The 19,081-nt window shown below is 40.5% G+C and overlaps 1 protein-coding gene across 2 annotated transcripts in view; it reads left to right on the plus strand.

Moving 5' to 3' along the window:
* Nucleotides 1-19,081, plus strand: part of CTNND2 (catenin delta 2) — a gene marked incomplete at its 5' end in the record, with an annotated part of 778,908 nt that overhangs the window by 635,692 nt on the left and 124,135 nt on the right. For both annotated transcript variants that reach the window (XM_080933837.1, XM_080933838.1), the window contains one exon: nt 17,339-17,456. In XM_080933837.1, coding sequence (XP_080789963.1) covers nt 17,339-17,456 — 118 coding nt within the window. The remainder of the gene's footprint in view (nt 1-17,338; nt 17,457-19,081) is intronic.

Raw genomic sequence — 19,081 nt, forward strand, 5'->3', positions numbered from 1 at the left:
AAAGATTATAACTTCAACTTTGCATTAATTAGAAAGATTTCTACCAGTGTAAAATATGACTTTTTAGCTTAGTTACCAAAAGAAAATTATGGCTGTATAAATCAATCTGGCAAATTCCTCCCTGTTAAATAAGAGCCATTTCTAAATTCTTCATAGAAACAACCTTACAATAACCACCTTCATCCCCCAATGTCCAGGGAATTAGGGCAACGATTCTGCATAGCTTATTCAAGCTGAAATTTATGGGTGTTGAGAATTTGGAAGGTGGGAGGGGAATAAGTAAGCCAGACAGGCTTCAAGAGGGAAAACTGCAGTGACAATTGTTGTAGTCTCTGATGTCTGGAGTTCTGATGACAAGCTTCATCATAGCTACACATTCTGTAACATATATAAACCTCAACAGAAAACATTTTAGTATTGAGATATATTTTGTTTGATGCTTTTGAATTTAGTGTTTTAAGTGGTATACCTCTATCAAATATAATCCATATAATTGTGGAAGACACACATAGTCTTTGTGTTTAAGAACACAAAGACAAAACCGTTCTCCCAAAATAGCGTGTCCCTTAGTTGGCAACTAGAATATCTTGTATCTTGTATTCTTTTCCAGAGAAATAGTATAAGCACAAAACTCAATTTCACACCCATTTTTAAATTTGAAACCATATAAAACAAATGAATAAACTAAAAAAATACTGTATGATCTTATCCTTAGACCTCTAATAAACTATCATGTCAAGAAATCAACTCATATTCCCATGGATCTCACGTTGAGAGAATATGAGCCTCTTCTAATTTTAAGATAACCACAAACCCTCACTAGCCGGCATCTGATGAGCCACATGGCCTTAGCAGGGTTATTCACAAAACAAACTAACTTATTATCAATTAAAAATCTATAAGTAAGCTATTTGTAAAACCAGGACTTTAGTCCAAAATATTTCAATCTGTCCAGCGCTCAATCTGGAGCTTCAGATCTTTATTTATTAATAACGTCCCTAATACATGTCTGTGTTCACTCTGTCTGGTGTTCAGACTTTGATCTGAGTTCCAAACCACAGGTGAAAATTCCCACACAATTCAGGTGAGCTCTATACTCTCTTTTTTCTAACTAGAAAAACAAACTTGACTTGTCCATTAATTCTTTGTATCACCTTTAAAACAAACAATTCAGCTATTAATACATTTTCTTAACAATTCTGTTAAGGAATCAAGTGACTTTTAATTTTTCCATCTGTGTTAGCCTGTCTTCGCACAGCACGACACCCACAGCCTGCCAGCAGAGGCTGTCTCTGTGTATCTTTTGTTTAAGGATCTTACACTTGAAACATCACGTGACTCACCAGGGTGCTGGCCCTCTCTTAGAAAACCAAACTTTCTCTCTGACTCTTAGGCCTTAACATTTTTATTAAATTCTTGTCTAACATATTGGTTTGCCACCCGTTGTGGTAAATATTAAATGATAGCTTAATCTTTTATTGCCCCACCCGCAGCCCCTCTGTGGATACCACTCTAAGCCAAGCACATGCCATGTGGGCCCCACCCATCTCTGAGTACTCTGGTGAGGTTCACTCCCCTGCCCCTGCTGCCTCTGTCCCAGGTGGATATGACCACCCCAGCATGTTCCTTTCCTTCACCTCCTGGTACAAACATGACTCCACAGCCCAGTAACTTATCAAACAGGTTGTATATTAATGTCTTAATCCACAACCCTCCTACACAACAACCTTACAACCAATGGACAAAGATATAAACTGCCCTTCTATATGAGATAAATAGACCCTTAGAAATCCTTAGAAATAATAATAACCGCATCAAGCTAACGATGCACCGAGAGAAACACACATCTGTCTCCATCTTTGTTCCTCCCACACTCTCAGCATACATGTGGTTTCTTTGTTAGTCAACCTTTCTGGTAAATTGGGGATGAATGTTACTTTTTCTAGGGTTTAAATGGGGATAGAGTGGGATGTATTCTTAATCCATTCTAAGTGTATAAAGTGTGTGCACTGTACTAGGCAATGTGATAGACCCAGGTTGACATTACTGTCATGAAGTGTGAGCATGCATACACACACACACACACACACACACACACACACACACACATGCATTAAGAAGGACCAAATGTAAAAGGAGACCCTGAAGGAACATAGAACAATTGGATTCAACCTGGTTCAGAAATAAAGGGCATCTTATCATTTACCTTACTAAGGACTTTGAATTTGACCAAGAGAAAAATGGAAGATCTTGGAGAAGACTTGTACTTTAATGCATGTATCCCAAGAATCATGGCAATAGTTTCTTGGAACTTCCATGGGAAGCAAGGAAGAAGGAAAAGCAGAGACTTGTATGGGAGACAGCAGGTGGTGGGTGGATAAAGCAGTGTCCACGCAGGATGACTAGTGGCTAGCTGTGAGCTGCAGCTGATAGTGACAATTTAGATGAGGTTTTGTGGGAAAGAGTCAAGAACTAGAAGCCTATACAACAGACAGGTATCCTGTCATGTGACAGAGTAGCCATTAGGGAAACTCCCAAATCAGTCAGTCTCTAGTTAACACCTCCAGTCTTAACCCCATGTCTTCTTACATGTACCCTCTACCCTCCTATCTTCTGTCTTCCCTCCTCTTTGTCTCCTCCCTCACATCTCCTGCTTTATGGTATTTCTTGAACATGGTAGCCACAGACACACCTTGGAAGGCCTATGTCTTCTCATATTATTTCTTCTCTATTGGTCACCAACTTAATCCATGGTTTTCATGGCAAATTCACAGCTAAGGAGAAAAAGGAGAAAGGGCTGGTTGTCCTTGTGCAGGCTATGGTGACAAAATACTTTCACTCGTTCCTCTGTCCTAGAGGCTGAGAAGATGGAGGGGCCAGCATGTTCGTTGTGTCAGAATACTTGCTTTCTGCATCAAACATAATGACTTCTTGCTGTGTCTTCACATAGGAGAAAGGGCAAACATGTCCCTGGGTCCCTTCTATAAGAATACTGATCCTATTGATGAGAGATCTACTCTTCATCTCATCTCGTCCTAGTAGATCACCTCTGAACACCGTCACCTTAGAGGTTAATTCCAGCATAAGAATTTGGGATAGGGTAAGGGGTAGCACAAGTATTTATACCTTTGCATTGGCCAATGCAACTACAGGGGTAGATGATGTTTTCTAACCTACTTCCAAAATTCACATCATATGAACAATGTTTGTATTTCGCCCTTGCTTGCAACTTCATGGAACTGCAGTGGACCATGTCTCACTCTGTAGAAAGTACCCAGGGTTGATAAAGAGTGTGAGTTATGAGCACACAGCCCATCAGATATGTCCATGTGCACCAAAAGACAGGGAACTGTTGCTTTGAAGGCTGTAGCAATTTGTCATTTCTTTGAACTTGCAATAACCTAATGTGGTGTGTTTGATTTTTGTTCAGATTCTATAAACAGTGTTCCATGTTGAATGATTGTGATTAAAGTTAAAGTGGCACAGTATGTTTCCTGGAGGATTTTAGCAAATTATCAGATTAAGGGAAGTCATTCAGTGCCTAGCTGAAGCAGCCACAGCTTGTGCATTTCTACAGCATATAAGAATCTTCTGGCAGTATACATTTTAGACAAACAAAAAAAAACTCACCTACTGTGCCTTTTATGGCTATATTCTTCACTAGACAACAGATCTCTAAAACTTTTCTATTTTAGTACTCATAAAAGGGTTTGTCATCAGGGTAATAAGATTAAGATGAGGTTTAAGAAAATCCTGAGCTTTTGGCTTCTGTTTTCTAGGTTATTGCTACACCACCCCGATGTCTTGGTGTGGTTTGTGTCTAGCTTCTAAGAATTATAATTATCTACAAAGAACAGTGATGATGTGACAGGGAAACATGATCTAGGCTGAGTGTCAAGAGAAAACACCTTCTCTCCTGCCCTTCTTCCCACCTCTCTCCCCCTCCCTCCCCTCCCTTGACCCCTCTCTTATTTTTTCTTGGTGAAGACAATAAGTTGGTTAACTGTATGATTTTGAATAAAATATTCATTTATATTTGTATTTGTTCAAAACCAAGGGTGACGAAAGTATTGAAACCCCTTAGATGGTAGCACTTGTTTGGTATTGCTTCTGCTTAACCATGGACTCAGCTCATAACAGCCATCTTTTGACCTGCTTAACAACATCTTCTTCTGATGCTTTGCGGATTCTCAAAATGTCTTTGCATCCAACCTTTTGACGCAGCTATTATAATCCTTGGATTTGCAAAGCATAACTCTTTCCATGGGTCATGGCAGTAAAATGGTATGATATCCCCTGAGGTCCCATTATCCTACACTCACAGTGAGTACCAGCCATCTGGTGGTGGTAAACTGAGAGAAGCTACTCTCAGGTATGTGAGTTAGTGATATTCTTGTCCAGACTGAGTTGCTGCAGCAAAAGGCAACTAAACGTCCTGACTGTCTCCCATCAGAGCTTCTACAATGTTCCCAGGAGAAGAAACAGAATGCTCATCTAAAATCCATTAAGTCCCCACACAGAAATGTTAATGTGGCCATTTACGTAACATCTCCTGGTGAGACTCCGGCTTTGAGGAGCTGACGTGACATCACTGCAGACTAGATTCACAGAAAGAACAGTTTGATGGCCACAGAGTTCTGTGCCCCAGATGTCCAAGAGGCTTGATTTCTCAGCTTGAAACTGATCATATTTGATATTATGGTGTCCACCATGGCTCTTCCTGAGAAACTGGGGAAGGTCAACTTTTCAGGCTCAACTAGCTGCTGACCAAATTCGGTTCCAGGCAGCTGCAGGTTGACAACTCAATTTCCACACTGGAAGCTGAACATGAGTTGCTCTAAGATCCTTGAGGCCACTGTTGTGTTTCTTGCTCCATTGACCTGTAAGCCATCATGGTGGTCTGCCTGCATCCTGATTCACATCTTCTTGGTTCCCCTTCATCTACAGCTCACACTAACTGCTCTTCTCTCTTACTCTGCTAGGTGGAAGGGTTTGAGTGGTTACACAGATCCTGGCAGAACAGTCCTGAATCTTAAGAGCAAGCGCTGTTCTTGAGGCACCTTTACTACCATGCCTAGATTTCTATTCTATTCATCTAGGAGGTGAAAATCTAAGAGCTATGTCTTTAGCGTTTCTTCTATAATGAAGAATGAAAAGACCAGATTAACCACATGGCAGCCTTGCTTTTAAGAGTCAGAGACTAAAGTGCTCATTGGCTTTCCCAACATTCTACAAAGCATATTATTTATCCATTGGTGTTTCATACATGAATCCAATGAATTTAGCTTGTTCTCCTTTCTCAGCTTCTAGACTCTCTAACTACCTCCTGGCCACATGTCTTCTTGTCCTCTACCTCTTTGTCTTTGTCTTCTTAGAATTTCACGGAGTACTTGACAGTGCCCTTCTAAATGTGGATATAGGGTGCTATCCATTGTTGCTTTGGCAGCCTTCTGTAGACTACACCTTTGAAGAAAACTGATCCCCCCACCCCCCACAGTCTCCAGCCATCATTTGCTAATTGTTCCTCAGCCCTTTTCTGCTCTGAACTCCAGTGCCAACTTCTTAAGTATAAATTCAGACCAGTTTATCAACTTAAAGGCTCACATGGTGCTTTTAAGAGTTCAATGCTACACTCCAGCTGCTGTTCCCACCATGATACCTTCAGCTTTCACAGGTACTGACAAGCGCCTAACTGAAATGTCACCTATGAACCCCTAGCTAACAGACTTCCCAGGGAAGTGAGTCAACACCAGGTTACTGAGTACAATAACCACATAACCTTTTTCCCTGCCCCCTTCCCTGACTCTAACCTTGGAATTGGATAGCCTGGTTTCTGGCTTGTACAGTGCAATCTTTTTCACTCTCTGAAAGTATAAGAAGAGACTCACACTTCTGCCAAGGGGGTGCTGGATTCTCTCTTCCGAGACTCTGTCATGTTGTCTGTCTCTGGTGCTAGAGCCTGAATTGTCCTCAGAGTCTCCACCATGCTGTTGTCTGTCTTTTCATCTGCCCATGACATCACTAACTCATCCAATAAACTTCTTACACAACAAGAGATCCATGTTATCTTTGTTTTCCTGGGTTGTCTGTGCAGTGTTCTCTTGCATGGAGCACAAATGTATTTAGGGACTTTTTGCCTCTTTGTTCATCTCCTTTCTTTGTCCTCAAACAAGGGATGAACTATACACTCTCTATACTGTGAACTGACATTAGCTAAACATTCAAATTGTTTCCAAAGGGCAGTATTCACCTAGCAGAACTACCCAATTGTCTCTGAGCCTTTTATCCAAGTAACATCACCAAATGAGTTTCCAAGCTTGCTTCATAATTTAGGAATTTGCAAAGATGGGTATGTCTCTAAGAAAATAAAAGAAAAATGCATTTTCTTTTTTTTTTAATTGCTTCCATTTTGAACATAGCTTTTAAACTCTTTTGATCCAATGGAGTTCTGATTAGCATTTTGACCATAAATTAAAGAGTACCCTCCTCCCTGCAGGGAAGAAGATTGACCATGTTAATTTAGGCTGCCATAGCAAAGTGTGTTAACAGGGTAGCCTATAACCAAAATAAATCTGTCACAACTCTGAAGGCTTGGCATTTGAGACCAAAGGACAAACATTGATGGATTTTTACAAGTCTATTGTTCCAAAACCAGATGGTGGCTGTTCCTGTTTCTTTACAAGCTAGAGAAATGGCTAGCCAGATCTCTGGAGTCCCCTTTATAAGAAGAATGATTCAGTTGGGTAGGTAGGCACCACCTGTTTAACCTAGTGAACAACAAAGACGTCACATCCCAGAATCAGCACTCTGAGAGAAATTTGAATATTGTTAGTCCACTGCCAAAGACAAAAACTCAATGGAAATGGGGCACAACGGGACCTGGCCTGGAATAACAGAAGGTGGGACTTCAACTGCTCCTCTCCTACACTGGGGTGCTGTTTATGCCACACAGGGCATGAACCCTGAACGGTCCTGTTGGAGATATGCTGGGTCAGCAGGTAGGAGCCCTGGGTAGCCACACAGGTGGACAGGCACTCCTTTTGTCTGAAGATATGTTCAGAGTTATTATGGTTGTTATTGATACTCAATTAACTGTCAGTGTTTGATCAAAGCAAGTAGGAAACGGGCATGGAGGGAAACCGAGCCTCTAGATATAAAGCTTAAAAAAAAAACAAAAAACTTAGGTTTCCCAGCATTATTCAATCTTTGAAGTGCACTTTGTCAAACTTTCCTTAAAATAAATAAATTTGAAATGCTTGAGCACATAGAGAGGATTGGGTGGGAAATAGAAGTATAGACATGAAAGTTAAGCATTAGTACCTATTAGTATAGATTAAATAGTATCAATCTATTTGGAGTGCCAACTGCTGAGAGTCTTCAACCACAATCTGACATCTGCCAGGCAAACTGGTTCCCAATGGTCCTTTATCTGTCAGTATTCTTCTGTTCTTCAGAAGATGCAGGGTTAGTGCTGGGTGTAGTCCTGAATGTCTCTAATCATAGCAATTGGGAGGCAGAGAAACATGGATCTCTGTGAGTTTGAGGCCAACCCCATCTACATAATAAGTTCCAGAACAGGCAGGGCTATGTAGAAAGACCATGTCTCAAAATCAACAACCAAAGGAAGCAAGCAAACAACAAAACAGATCTATGGAGTGTTAATAACACGACAACTTGGATCACATCATCATTTGATGCTTATCTTCCTGGAGGCTCACTAAAAATTAACATTGAATTTATATCTTCAGTGTTTCTGCCTATGCCAAACACAGCTGTCACTTCAAAAGTAACAAGTTCTAGTTTATTCTTGAACCAAATAGGAGTCACCATGACGCTGGAAACAGCTTCACATTGCCCCAAATACCATGTTCTAAGATGAAAAGCATCTCGTGAGGCTTTTACAGCTACAGAGCAAAAGGAACCCACCAATCAAACCATTTTCCAAGTACAATGTTGGGAAATCAAGTTGCCCCGAAGGAGAGAAATCCCTATTGTAAGGCTTCAGATTCTGTCTGGGGAATATTCTTAGCTTTGGGGTTGATAATCTACAAAGTTAACACGTTCTGAACGGTTTTATCTGATATTCACAAGTGTTTTCGATCGCAGAGAAATGGGTAACAAGTGGCTTTTAGGAGGCTAATCATAGCCCAAGGTAACCTGACACTGGACCTGTCACACTGTATGCAGGGCAATCTCAGTTCCCAATGGTCAGGGTCCTCGCTTCATTTCTGTCGCTGTGATAAAAACACGGCACAAAAGCCTAACTTAGAGGGGAAAGGGTTGAAATGGATCACAATTCCAGACTATGGTTAACCACTGAGGGAAAGTCAAGGCCAGACTCTGGTCACAGCACATTGACAGCGGAGCAGAAACACACGCATGTGTGCGCATTGGCTTTTCCACTTGTGCTGAGCTTCATCTCTCCACTCGTAAAGAGTTCAGGACTCCTCCCCTCGGAAATGCCTTTGCCCATGATGGTCTGGGTCTTCCCACATCAATTAATTTAGTTAAGACAATGCCCCGCAAACATGCCTACAGGCTAGCCCAATGTAGAAAATTCTTAATTAAGACTCTTCCTGAGTGATCATAGATTATGTCAGGTTGAAAATTGAAGATAATCAACAGGGCACTGTTGAATCTTCAACATGGGTGTTGGTTTTGCATGTGTGTGTGTGTGTGTGTGTGTGTGTGTGTGTGTGTGTAAATTTCAAAATTTTTGATTTCTCTTATGAAACACTGTCTGATGGATAATTTTAATTAGCAGAAAGGGAAGAAAACACTTTTATCAATCTTTGAATTTAATTTGCTTCAGGCCTTTGACTTTTTTTTGTTAGCTGTTGCTGCACTTAACAGCTCTTTTTAAGGTGCGGTCCACCTGCTTACTTCGGTGGTGTGTGCACTTCAGAAAGGCAGAGTCGCCAGATCTGTAGTTAGCACGGTTGCTTCCACATGTAATATTCCCTGCGTTCCAAGTCCATCCCAAACATATAAATAAAACTCTCTGTAAATTAGTGTAATCGAAGAAGGCGGGCACTGTCTGGAAGTTGAAAGTGCATGGAAACACTCCGTATTCTATCAATGATCAAATGTTAGATCTTAGACTCAAGTGTCTTACTCTTTGTAGAACCAGATAGGAAAGAGCCATGAACAGCGTGGGCGTGTTTGGGGCGCACACAGGAGCACAGGCACAATTAGGTTCCCAGCTAATGGTTTTAGCCACACAGCTTTCGTGTTCTTATCCCTGTGATTTCCCGGTAATTTAGCCCCATGGAAAACTTTTAGCAGACATTTCATGGGGCAGTTAACTCTGTGACAACCATCTAGTCTAATTGGAATCTTGTAGCTAAAGCCCCAGGTAGTACTTGAGAGCAAAAGGGTGTCTTTCAACTCAGGTAGCTCTGGTTATACTTTGGGCTTCCCCATAACAATGTTCCCTGCTGCACAGCTGCGTGCAGAAGACACATACCCAGCTAGCCTTAAAGGGGACCGTGTTTAATCATCAGCAGAGGAGGAGCTCATCTATCTCCCCCTGATACCTTTTATTTATGAGGAGAGCTGGGGGCTGCGGGGGCGGGGCAGCTCTTTCAGCAGTGATGGCTCTGAGGACGGAATGACAGCGGGGCTCTCTGCTGGCGGCAAGAGGCCACTGGTCTTGGCTGCTGAAGCTTTCTGTCCCCGCAGTTCCACAAAGCAATTACGTCGTCTTGATTTATAAAGAAATTGCCTTCCTCAGGGGAAGACCTCCAGGCACACAGCAATCCAAACAGCCAGACTATGCTAATCCTTTAAAAATTAAGGAAACTGGAGTCTCAGGAAATAGTTCTGGCTGGGATGTGGTGAAGCGCCATTTACACTCAGCTGTGGAGAGAGAAAGAGGTTCAGGGCTTTCAGTCAATTCAGCTCCCCAGTGAGATACATTATATAAACAGAAGTTTAGCTAATCCTAGGACAGTCAGTGTTGCTGGTGATGTTTGGCTGGCACTTCAGATAATGCTCTTTAAAATGGTGATTTTTAATTAGCACACAGAGGAACAGCTTTTGTTATGGAATTTTCGTATATAAGGTTTTGACTCCTCTCATCTTATCCCAAACCTGTTCCTCCTGCGACTTTGCACCTCCGGGAGCCTCTTCTATGTGCTCCTGTCATCTGTGCTTAGTTAGAAACACAGACATGTGTGCATGCTTCCTTAAAACCTCTTTTCCCTTGTTTGATTTCATAATCTATACGCCACATGTACACTGACACAGAGACGCAGGTCCATGCGTGCTCCTGCATGCGCAAGTGTACACACATACACACACATACATACACACATGCACACAAACACAAATATTTGATATTAGAAGTAAGAGTCTAAATTTGGGAGAGAATGTGCAGTATTTGTCTTTCTGATAGTTACATTATTTAGTGTAATGATTTCCAAGGTGACCCCATTTCCTAAAACTTTCATGATTTCACCTTTCTTTAAGGCTGAATAAAAATCTATTATACACACACACACACACACTCAAACACACTCACACTCACACACTCACACTCACACACACACTCATACATACTCACACTCACACACACAGACACACACTCACACTCACACACACACACTCGCACTCACACACTCACACTCACACACACTCATACACACTCACACTCACACACACACTCACACACACACTCACACTCACACACACACTCATACACACTCACACTCACACACACACACACACTCACACTCACACACTCACACTCACACACACACACACACTCACACACACACACTCACACACATACAAACACAAACGTGTACATATACACCTTTATATATGTTTCATTCTACATTCTTCTGATAATGGACATGTAGGATTGTGACTACCTTACGATTGTGAATAGTGCCAAAGTCAACATACATAAGCAGATATCTTTGGGATAGGAGAGGGAGTCACCTGAGTGTGTGTCCCCAAGTGTTAATAGCTGGCTCATGTGGTAGTTCTAATTTTAAACTTGCTAAGAAATCTTCACACTTCTGTAGTGGCTAAACCGGTTGGCATCCAGCCGGCAGTAAGGAAGGATTCCTCCTTTCCCACATTCATGGCAGAATTACTTGCCATTTATTTCTCCCCCCCCCCCCCAGCTTTTTGAAGTCATTCTGACTAGAACATGATGGAATCTTAAAGTTCATTCAGTACCAATATTTCTGACATCTAAGGATACCATGCAACTTTCTACATGTTCATTAGATATTTTTGTTTCTTCTTTTAATAAACTGTTCAGTTCCTTAGCCTGTGCATTGATAGTTTGAGGTTGGTGCTATTTAATTTTGCATCTTTAATATACAGTTTAGATATTTCCCTCTAATCTGAAGGCAGCCAGCCAAGGTTCTCTTCTGCTCTCCTGCTATCTGATCCCTCTTCTGATAGTTTCTATTTCTGTGTGGAATCTTTGTAACTTAAGATGCAGAAGCTTTGTGATTTCATGTAATCATATTCCTGGCTACTGAACTTCTAGTCCCAAAGCTCTTGCCTATATCTCTGTAATTGAAGTGTTTCACCTGTTCTCCTCTAGAAGTTTCTTCAATTCCACTGAAATGTAGGTCCTGTCTTCTTTTGGAATTGAGTGTGAGTGTGAGTGTGTGTGTGTGTGTGTGTGTGTGTGTGTGTGTGTGTGTGTGCACCTGTGTGTTTCTCTGTGTGTATCTGTGTGTTTGTCTGTCTGTGTCTGTGTTTGTCTCTGTGTGTGTTTGCCTGTGTGTATTTGTCTGTCTGTGTGTGTGTTGTTGCAGTACTGTACTGTTCTTATTATTCTGGCTTCTGGATTAGGTGTTGTGATATCTCCAGCAGTGTGCTTTTTGGCTCTGGTTGTATTGCCTATCTGTGGTCTTTGCATTTTCATGTGAATTTTAGGGTTTTTGTTGCTGCTGTTTTGGTGCTGTAAAAAATGTCATTGAAATTTCCTTTGGTAGGGGTTGAACAGTTAGTAGACTGTTTGGACATGCAGTCATTTTCAGTCAGTGAATTCTGTCAGTCCACAAGCTGGGAAAATGAGCATGTTGCTGAATATATTTAATTTATTTCTTCAATATTAAACTTTTCCTTGTAGAGGCATCTCACCCCTTAGTTAGGTATAGCCAAGTATTTCTTTTTATAGACATTGTGAGTCGAATATTTATTCTTAATTTCTTTCTTAGAAGATTTGTTGTTGAGATGTAGAAAAACTACATCTTGGAGTTTTGGATGGTACTGTTTTAAGCTATAACTACTCAAAATCTATACAAAATCTCAATATTTGCTGGTAGGGTCTGTGATGTTTTTAAGCCTAGAGTTGTGTTATGTAAAATGAAGGAAAATTTTACTTCATCCTTTTCTATCTATGTCCACTCTCATCTTTCTCCTGTCTTATTTCCATGGCTGTGACTTCAACGCTCTATTGAATAAGAGGGAGAGAGTGGGCACCTTGTCTTGTTCTGGTTTTTAGAGGACACAGTGTTCTTAACTTTCCCTACTTTAGCTCACTGCTGCCTGTTCATTTGCTATACCCCACCTCCTCTATTATGTAGAGGAGTGACTCGTCTGTTCATCTCTTAAGGAGTTTCATCATAAGAATATGTTAAACTTGGAGGTGATTTCTGCCCCTAAGACTATTTAAATGATTTATAATTTATATTTATACTTTTTAATTTATTCAATGGTACTTGAACCAACCCTGCATTCCTGAGATAAAACCAATATGGTCGCAGTGTATGACCCTCTAATGTCTTCTTGAATTGAGATTGGAAGCATTTTGTTGTGACATTTATATCTGTGCTCATCAGGAAAACCAGTCTGCCATTTCCCTTCACTCCTACCTGTTTTCCTCCCTCCCCCTCATTCCTCCCCTTTTTTCTTCCTCTCTCCATTTCTTCTTCCTTGTTTTCCTCTCTTCTTTCTTTACTTCCTTTTTGCTCTTGTTTCACCTCTTTATCAAGTTGGGATATCATTGTAATACGGGCTTTATAGAATGCATCTGGTTGTGGTCCTTCCCTTTGTCTTCCATAGGACAGTATGGGAGGGGTAGCTGTTAAATCTTACAAACTGTACTAGAATTTAGCAGTAAACCTGTCTCATCTTGAATTTTTTGGGGGGAGGGGTTTCTAATTATTGTTTCAACCTTACTGCTTATTAAAAATTTCTACATGTCCAGGTTTTAATTTTGGTAGTTTGTATAATTTTAGAAATGTATCGTATTTTCTTCTAGACTTTCAGATAATAATTTTTAACATATTTTCTAGTGATCTGAATTTCACTGACAGTGGAGGAAGGATTATGTGAGGGTGGGACTGGGAGGAGAGGAGGAAGAGAGCTGTGACTGGGATGTAGAGTGAATAAGTAAATAAATACTGTTTTTAAAAAGGCTTGCTTTGTGGCCTACAATGTATACATTCAAGTTTAGAGAAGGTGCCACATACTGTTGAAAAGAAAGTGCATCCCCTTTCCAGTGGATGTCATAGTCTGCAAGTATCCCATCAATCTGTGACTTTCTTTTCTAAGTTTTAGTTTAGAAAATCTGAAATATGGGGATAAGATATTGAAGTCTCCAAGTATCATTTTATCAGAAACCATGTGAGATTTTTACACCTTTGGTGTTGGTTTCATGAAACTGGGAATCCCAAGATTTAGTGCATAAATATTTACAGTGTAATATATAAATGATTTTTTTCTCTTTATTAAACTAAAATGGCCCACTTTATCTCTTTCTGAGTAGTTAGGTTTTGACTAGATTTACTAGATTTTTTTTATGAGATTTACAAAATGATGTGCCAGTTTATTTGCAGATTCTCTTTGCCTGGCAGGTTATTTCCAACCATTGACTTTCATGTTCTAGATGACTTTACAGTATGTGTTTCTTGTAGACAGCAGACAGTTGGATATTATTTCCTAATCCATATAGCCTGTATTGCTTGGTGAATTGAGGCCATTTGGAATTAAGGCTGTTATTGAGAGGAATTTGCTATTTACTATGATTTTGATAGCTGATGTATAGGTTTACTGGATTATTCTCATTTCTCTTTCTCTTCACTGGTTAGTCTTAGAAGTTTACTGGTTTGGTGTACTGCACATAATTGATCCCACTCCAACTTGTCTGTTTGTTTATTTATCTCTGTAATGTATTGTCTCTTGTGTTCTCATGAATGAGAATGTCTTCCTTCCTACTTCCTGTACATTATTCTTTTAAGATATTTCCAAAAAGCTGATTTACTTAACATGAATTGTCTTAATTTGTGCTTGTTTTGAAATGTTATTTTTTTAGCCAATGTTAACAGACAACATTGGTAAGAACAGTGATCTCAGTTGGCATTACTTTCAAGACTTGGCATACATGCCTTCCTTTTAAGGTAGCCAATGAAAGTCATGGTGTTATTCTTGATTTTTCTACCTTTGCATATGAGCTAGCATTTTTCCATAAAGCTTTTAATATTGTTTCTTTGCTTTTTTGACAAATTATTTATATATCTTAGTTTGGGTTTTATTGCTGTGAAGAGACACCATGACCACAGCAACTCTTATAAAGGAAAACATTTAATTGGAGCTGCGTTATAGTTTCGGAAGTTTAGTTCATTATCATAATGGCAGGAAGCATGGCAGTATGCATGCAGACATGGTGCTGGAGGAGCAGAGAAAATTCCGTCTTGATCCACAGGCAGCAGAATGTGACTGTGACTCATTGGCTAGACTTGAGCTTATAAAAGGACCTCAAACCTTGCCTTCACATCTCCTCCAATAAGGCCGTACTTACTCCAACAAGGCCACATTTTCTTTCAGTGCCACTCCCTATAGCCAAGCATTCAGACATGTGAATCTATGGGAGGCAAACCTATTCAAATCACTACAATCTACTCCCTGGTCCCCATAGGCTTATAACCACAATGTCGTACAGAAATGTATCCAGTCCAACTTCAAAAGTCCCCATAGTCTTTAACAGTCTCAATACTGCCTAAAAGTTCAAAGTCAAAAGTCTCTTCTGAGAGTCCTACAATTTCTTAACTGTAATACCCTGTAAAATCAAAATCATTACACAGATAACATACTTCTAATATATATCCATTGCCATTTCAAATTGGAAGAAATGGAGCATAGTAAGGAAACACTGGGCCAAACAAGACTGAAAACCAGCCGGGCAAACTCCAAACTGTATTTCCATGTCTGAGATCAAAGCCCTTTTCAGATCTCCAACTCCTTTCAGGTTTGTTGAGAGCATCACCCTTCTCTCTTTTGGCCTATTTCCATACCTCACTATATATATACCGAATGGGCTGTACATGGCCCATTAGACCCATAGTCTGGATCTATAATTATTTGGAAGCCCCACCACTACCACCAAGAAGAAGTTACACATATATTGCTATCCAGAACTCTTCTTGCCATGAAAAACTATCTGGAATTTTTGACAATGTCAGGAAAAATGTGTCTTCAAAGCACAACCTGGTGGAAAACTCTTTGTAGGTGGCATGATCTAGAACATTCTTTTATAATGTCCTTTGTAGTTTGCATAACATCAACATGCATCACACACATTTTTCCTAGCGAGAGGCTAATCTCCTCCTCCCTCCTCCTCCTCCTCCTCCTCCTCCTCCTCCTCCTCCTCCTCCCCCTCCTTCTCTCCTCCTTCTTTTCCTCTCCTCCTCCTTCTCCTCCTGCTCCTCCTCCACCTCTTCCAACTCCTTCTCATCTTCTTCCCCCTCCTTCTCCTTCTTCCACACCAGACATCTTCTTAGAACCAAAGGTTGAAATTTATGAGCAATCCTATTAAATATGTTTTAAATATTTACCTACTTGCCTTTTCTAAGCAACTAAAATCTTCTATTTATATTTTAAGATCAGTAAAAAAAATCCTATTTAAATTGAATAACCTTTCATAGTGTTATATTAAAGTACTATTTTAACCCTCCCCATAAAACATTTAGATACCAAAGTAAACAGTAGGATCAGTAGACTTTTACCAGCATTAGACCTGTTTTCCTTTAATTAACATGAAATCCCCTCACAGCCCCAGATTCCCCCATCAGCCCCAAAGCCCTCAGTTTTTCTTCTTCCACTGACCTGTGTGGTGTTGCTTCTCCTTCACTGACTCACCCCACAGAGAATTTCTCTGGGCAGTGAGAATGTTATGTCCTTTATCTTTAGAAGAGCTCAGGGCCAGCAAAAGAAATTGGCAGTGGGATGAGTCTGTCCAAATGCCCTCCATTCTCGTCATTTGTCCTTTCAGCTCCCAGCTGTGGGGATAGAGTGCAGTAAATCTATCCATAAAGTTTGAATGCAGTTGTCATGCTCTGTGTCATCCAGGAGATACATCTTGCTCATCTCTATCCAAGCGTCCAGGGTGAGACTCCAGAGTGGCATTCATTGCTGCATTCCAGCTGCCTTTCAGGTCAATATTAGGATTCCCAAAGTTGGGTGCCATTGAACTTTCAGGTCAATATTAGGATTGCCAATGTTGGGCGCCATTGAAGTATCTCAGCCCCTACCCCTCATCTTCCTTGTGCTCTCACATCCTTCCAACATCATTCAGCCTTCCATGAACTGACTTTTTCCAGCATTCCTTCTGAGTTGTCAATAGTCATTGCGAGAAATCTCCACCAGAGCTGAACCTTAAACATAGCGAGAAGAACATTAAGTACAGAGTAACTAGACAGCTCCGAGGATCCTAACAGTATGCCAGAGATTCTCCTTCTACTAGGACATCACTTGGCCCTTGTAGAGCTAGAAGAATGGCCATCAGTGTCATAACCATGTGAGGCATTACAATAGGCTCCTTCTGTTACCTTAGCTCAGGATATACAGCATGGGAAAGAATGTGCTGCACCTCCTTCCTATGGGCTACGTCAGAGACATCCCACTGACACAGAAACATGATAACCCTAAAATGAGTTACTGCATGTTTACTTCCGGCATGGCCAAGGAAGGCATATGTTTAGGGCAGAAAAAAAAAAAAAGATGTCTCTAAGATATTTAGTAAGTTGGAAGCTCAGTCTGTGAAAATACTTGAGACTTCTCACAGAAGAATGTTTTAGAAGTTTCTGGTCGCCTCTTCAATTGTAAATGAGGCAAACCTCCAGAATTCCGAGAAGTCTCTAACTATCAAGAGACCCGGAACTCGGACATACTATGTTGGCAGTTCTGCATTCTCTATTTGTGATAGATGCTTACGACTTAGCTCCAATGTGTGTCTGCTGCAGCCATGTCTACTTCTGAAGGCTACACCATCATTATAGAATGCAGAAAGGAAACAAGGTTCCTTATAGAGGAAAGGGTGTTCTCTTGGAGACCACAGTGAAGATCCCTGACATGTTCATTTGCTTTTCAGGAATGTAAGTTCAGCTGGAGAGGAGGCCCGCCGAAGGATGAGGGAGTGTGATGGGCTCACGGATGCCTTGCTGTACGTGATTCAGTCTGCACTGGGGAGCAGTGAAATCGATAGCAAGGTTGGTGGTGTTTGCATAGCTTCAGCTTCTTAGTGGGTAAAGGAACCCCAGAGACTAAACAATGACTAGCAGCCCTGGGAAGTGACCATAGGATTTCATGCTTCTGAGCTCTGTCCTGATAAACTCCACCATTGTTTAAAGGTATGGTCATTGTAGCTGAGGACCAGCACTTGAATTTTTCAGTAGCAGTAAGTGAAAATTCAGGTTGGTATAAGTAACTCAAACCATTGGTGTTCAGGATGAGTATCAGTTATCACACAGCATCTGAGCCTCCAGATTGCACACTTAACATATTTACACACACACACACACACACACACACACACACACACACTTTGAAAGACAAATATATTAAAATTCTCTGAAATTTAGATAATTATACATTCTTATATATTACATTTTAATAACTAATTGTATTAAAGAATGTTTTAAAATCTTACAAAATCCTTCCTAAATTTTCAAAATGTTTAATCAGAGCTTCCAGCATGCTACGGCTTGACGTCACTGCACTGTGTTTAGTTCATAGACTCAAAATTAGGTATTGGGTTGTCTTTCCCATTACTTGAGATATTTTGTTTCATCTTTATAAAATTAGTTTTAATTCACAACAGCTAGAAACTTGCAATCTTAAAGGAATCCTGATTAAAAAGCCATATGTCACCTATACTTTTAAAAATAACACATGCAAAAACTGTCACTCCGTAGTAGGAACTACTCTGGAACTCCTGTCCTGTCATTGGGAGCAGAGTAAGCCTTTGCTGTGAGCGTGTGAATTGGGCTTGTTAAGCTCACTCTCTTGCCCCTCCCCACCCACTCAGTGCCAATAGCTTTCCCCACACCCACCCACCACAGCTCTCAACTAAAGGGGATAAGAGACAGTTTACCACGGGGCCTGACTTGAGTGGCCACCGTCTGGGAACATAGATTTAGGTTACTCCAAATTCCAGTTTGTCAACGTGGAATTCATTTTATGGATTTTTTACAATATTTCTTACCATTTATTTGGGGATTTCACATCATAAACCATAATTATACTCACTTCTCAGTCCTCCAAGGTCCACCCCTACCCCCTTGAGACCTACCGCTTCCTCTAACACAGAAGAAAAAGGGTCCAGTTAGTGTTACATCAATTCTCACTGGATGAGAAAAAACTCAGTTTTCTTTAAGGGGGTGGCCTCGGGGAGTTTTATGAAGCTTTTAAGGTAATAAAATACAGAAAATTATAAAACTGAGCTTTTAAAAATACTTCGATAGGAAAATCAGAGGAGTGGTTTACAATAAACTAGAAAACTTTGTTTTATGTTGTGAATGCTGTCTGACAACACTCTTAGCCCTTTCACAGGTGAAAATGAGAGTCTGTTAATACATTCCAAATCCAAAAGGCCTAGCTAGTAAGGGATGTCAGGTCTGGTGGTATGAGGGGCCAAGAAGATGAAGAATGATTAATTAATATGTTAAATACCAACCATAATAAATTGTACAGTCTCTGGATCTATGACACTCCAAACAGTGTGCAGTCATTGAGGTTTTAGTCAGTCAGTCCCTGTAGACATGTTCTCTTCAGGAATCCATAGAACCAAACAACAGTGTTCAAGCATGGAACATGGCCTGTGAGAAGCTCGGGT

The sequence above is a fragment of the Micromys minutus genome, assembly GCF_963924665.1.
Source record: "Micromys minutus genome assembly, chromosome: 20".
NCBI lineage: Eukaryota > Metazoa > Chordata > Mammalia > Rodentia > Muridae > Micromys > Micromys minutus.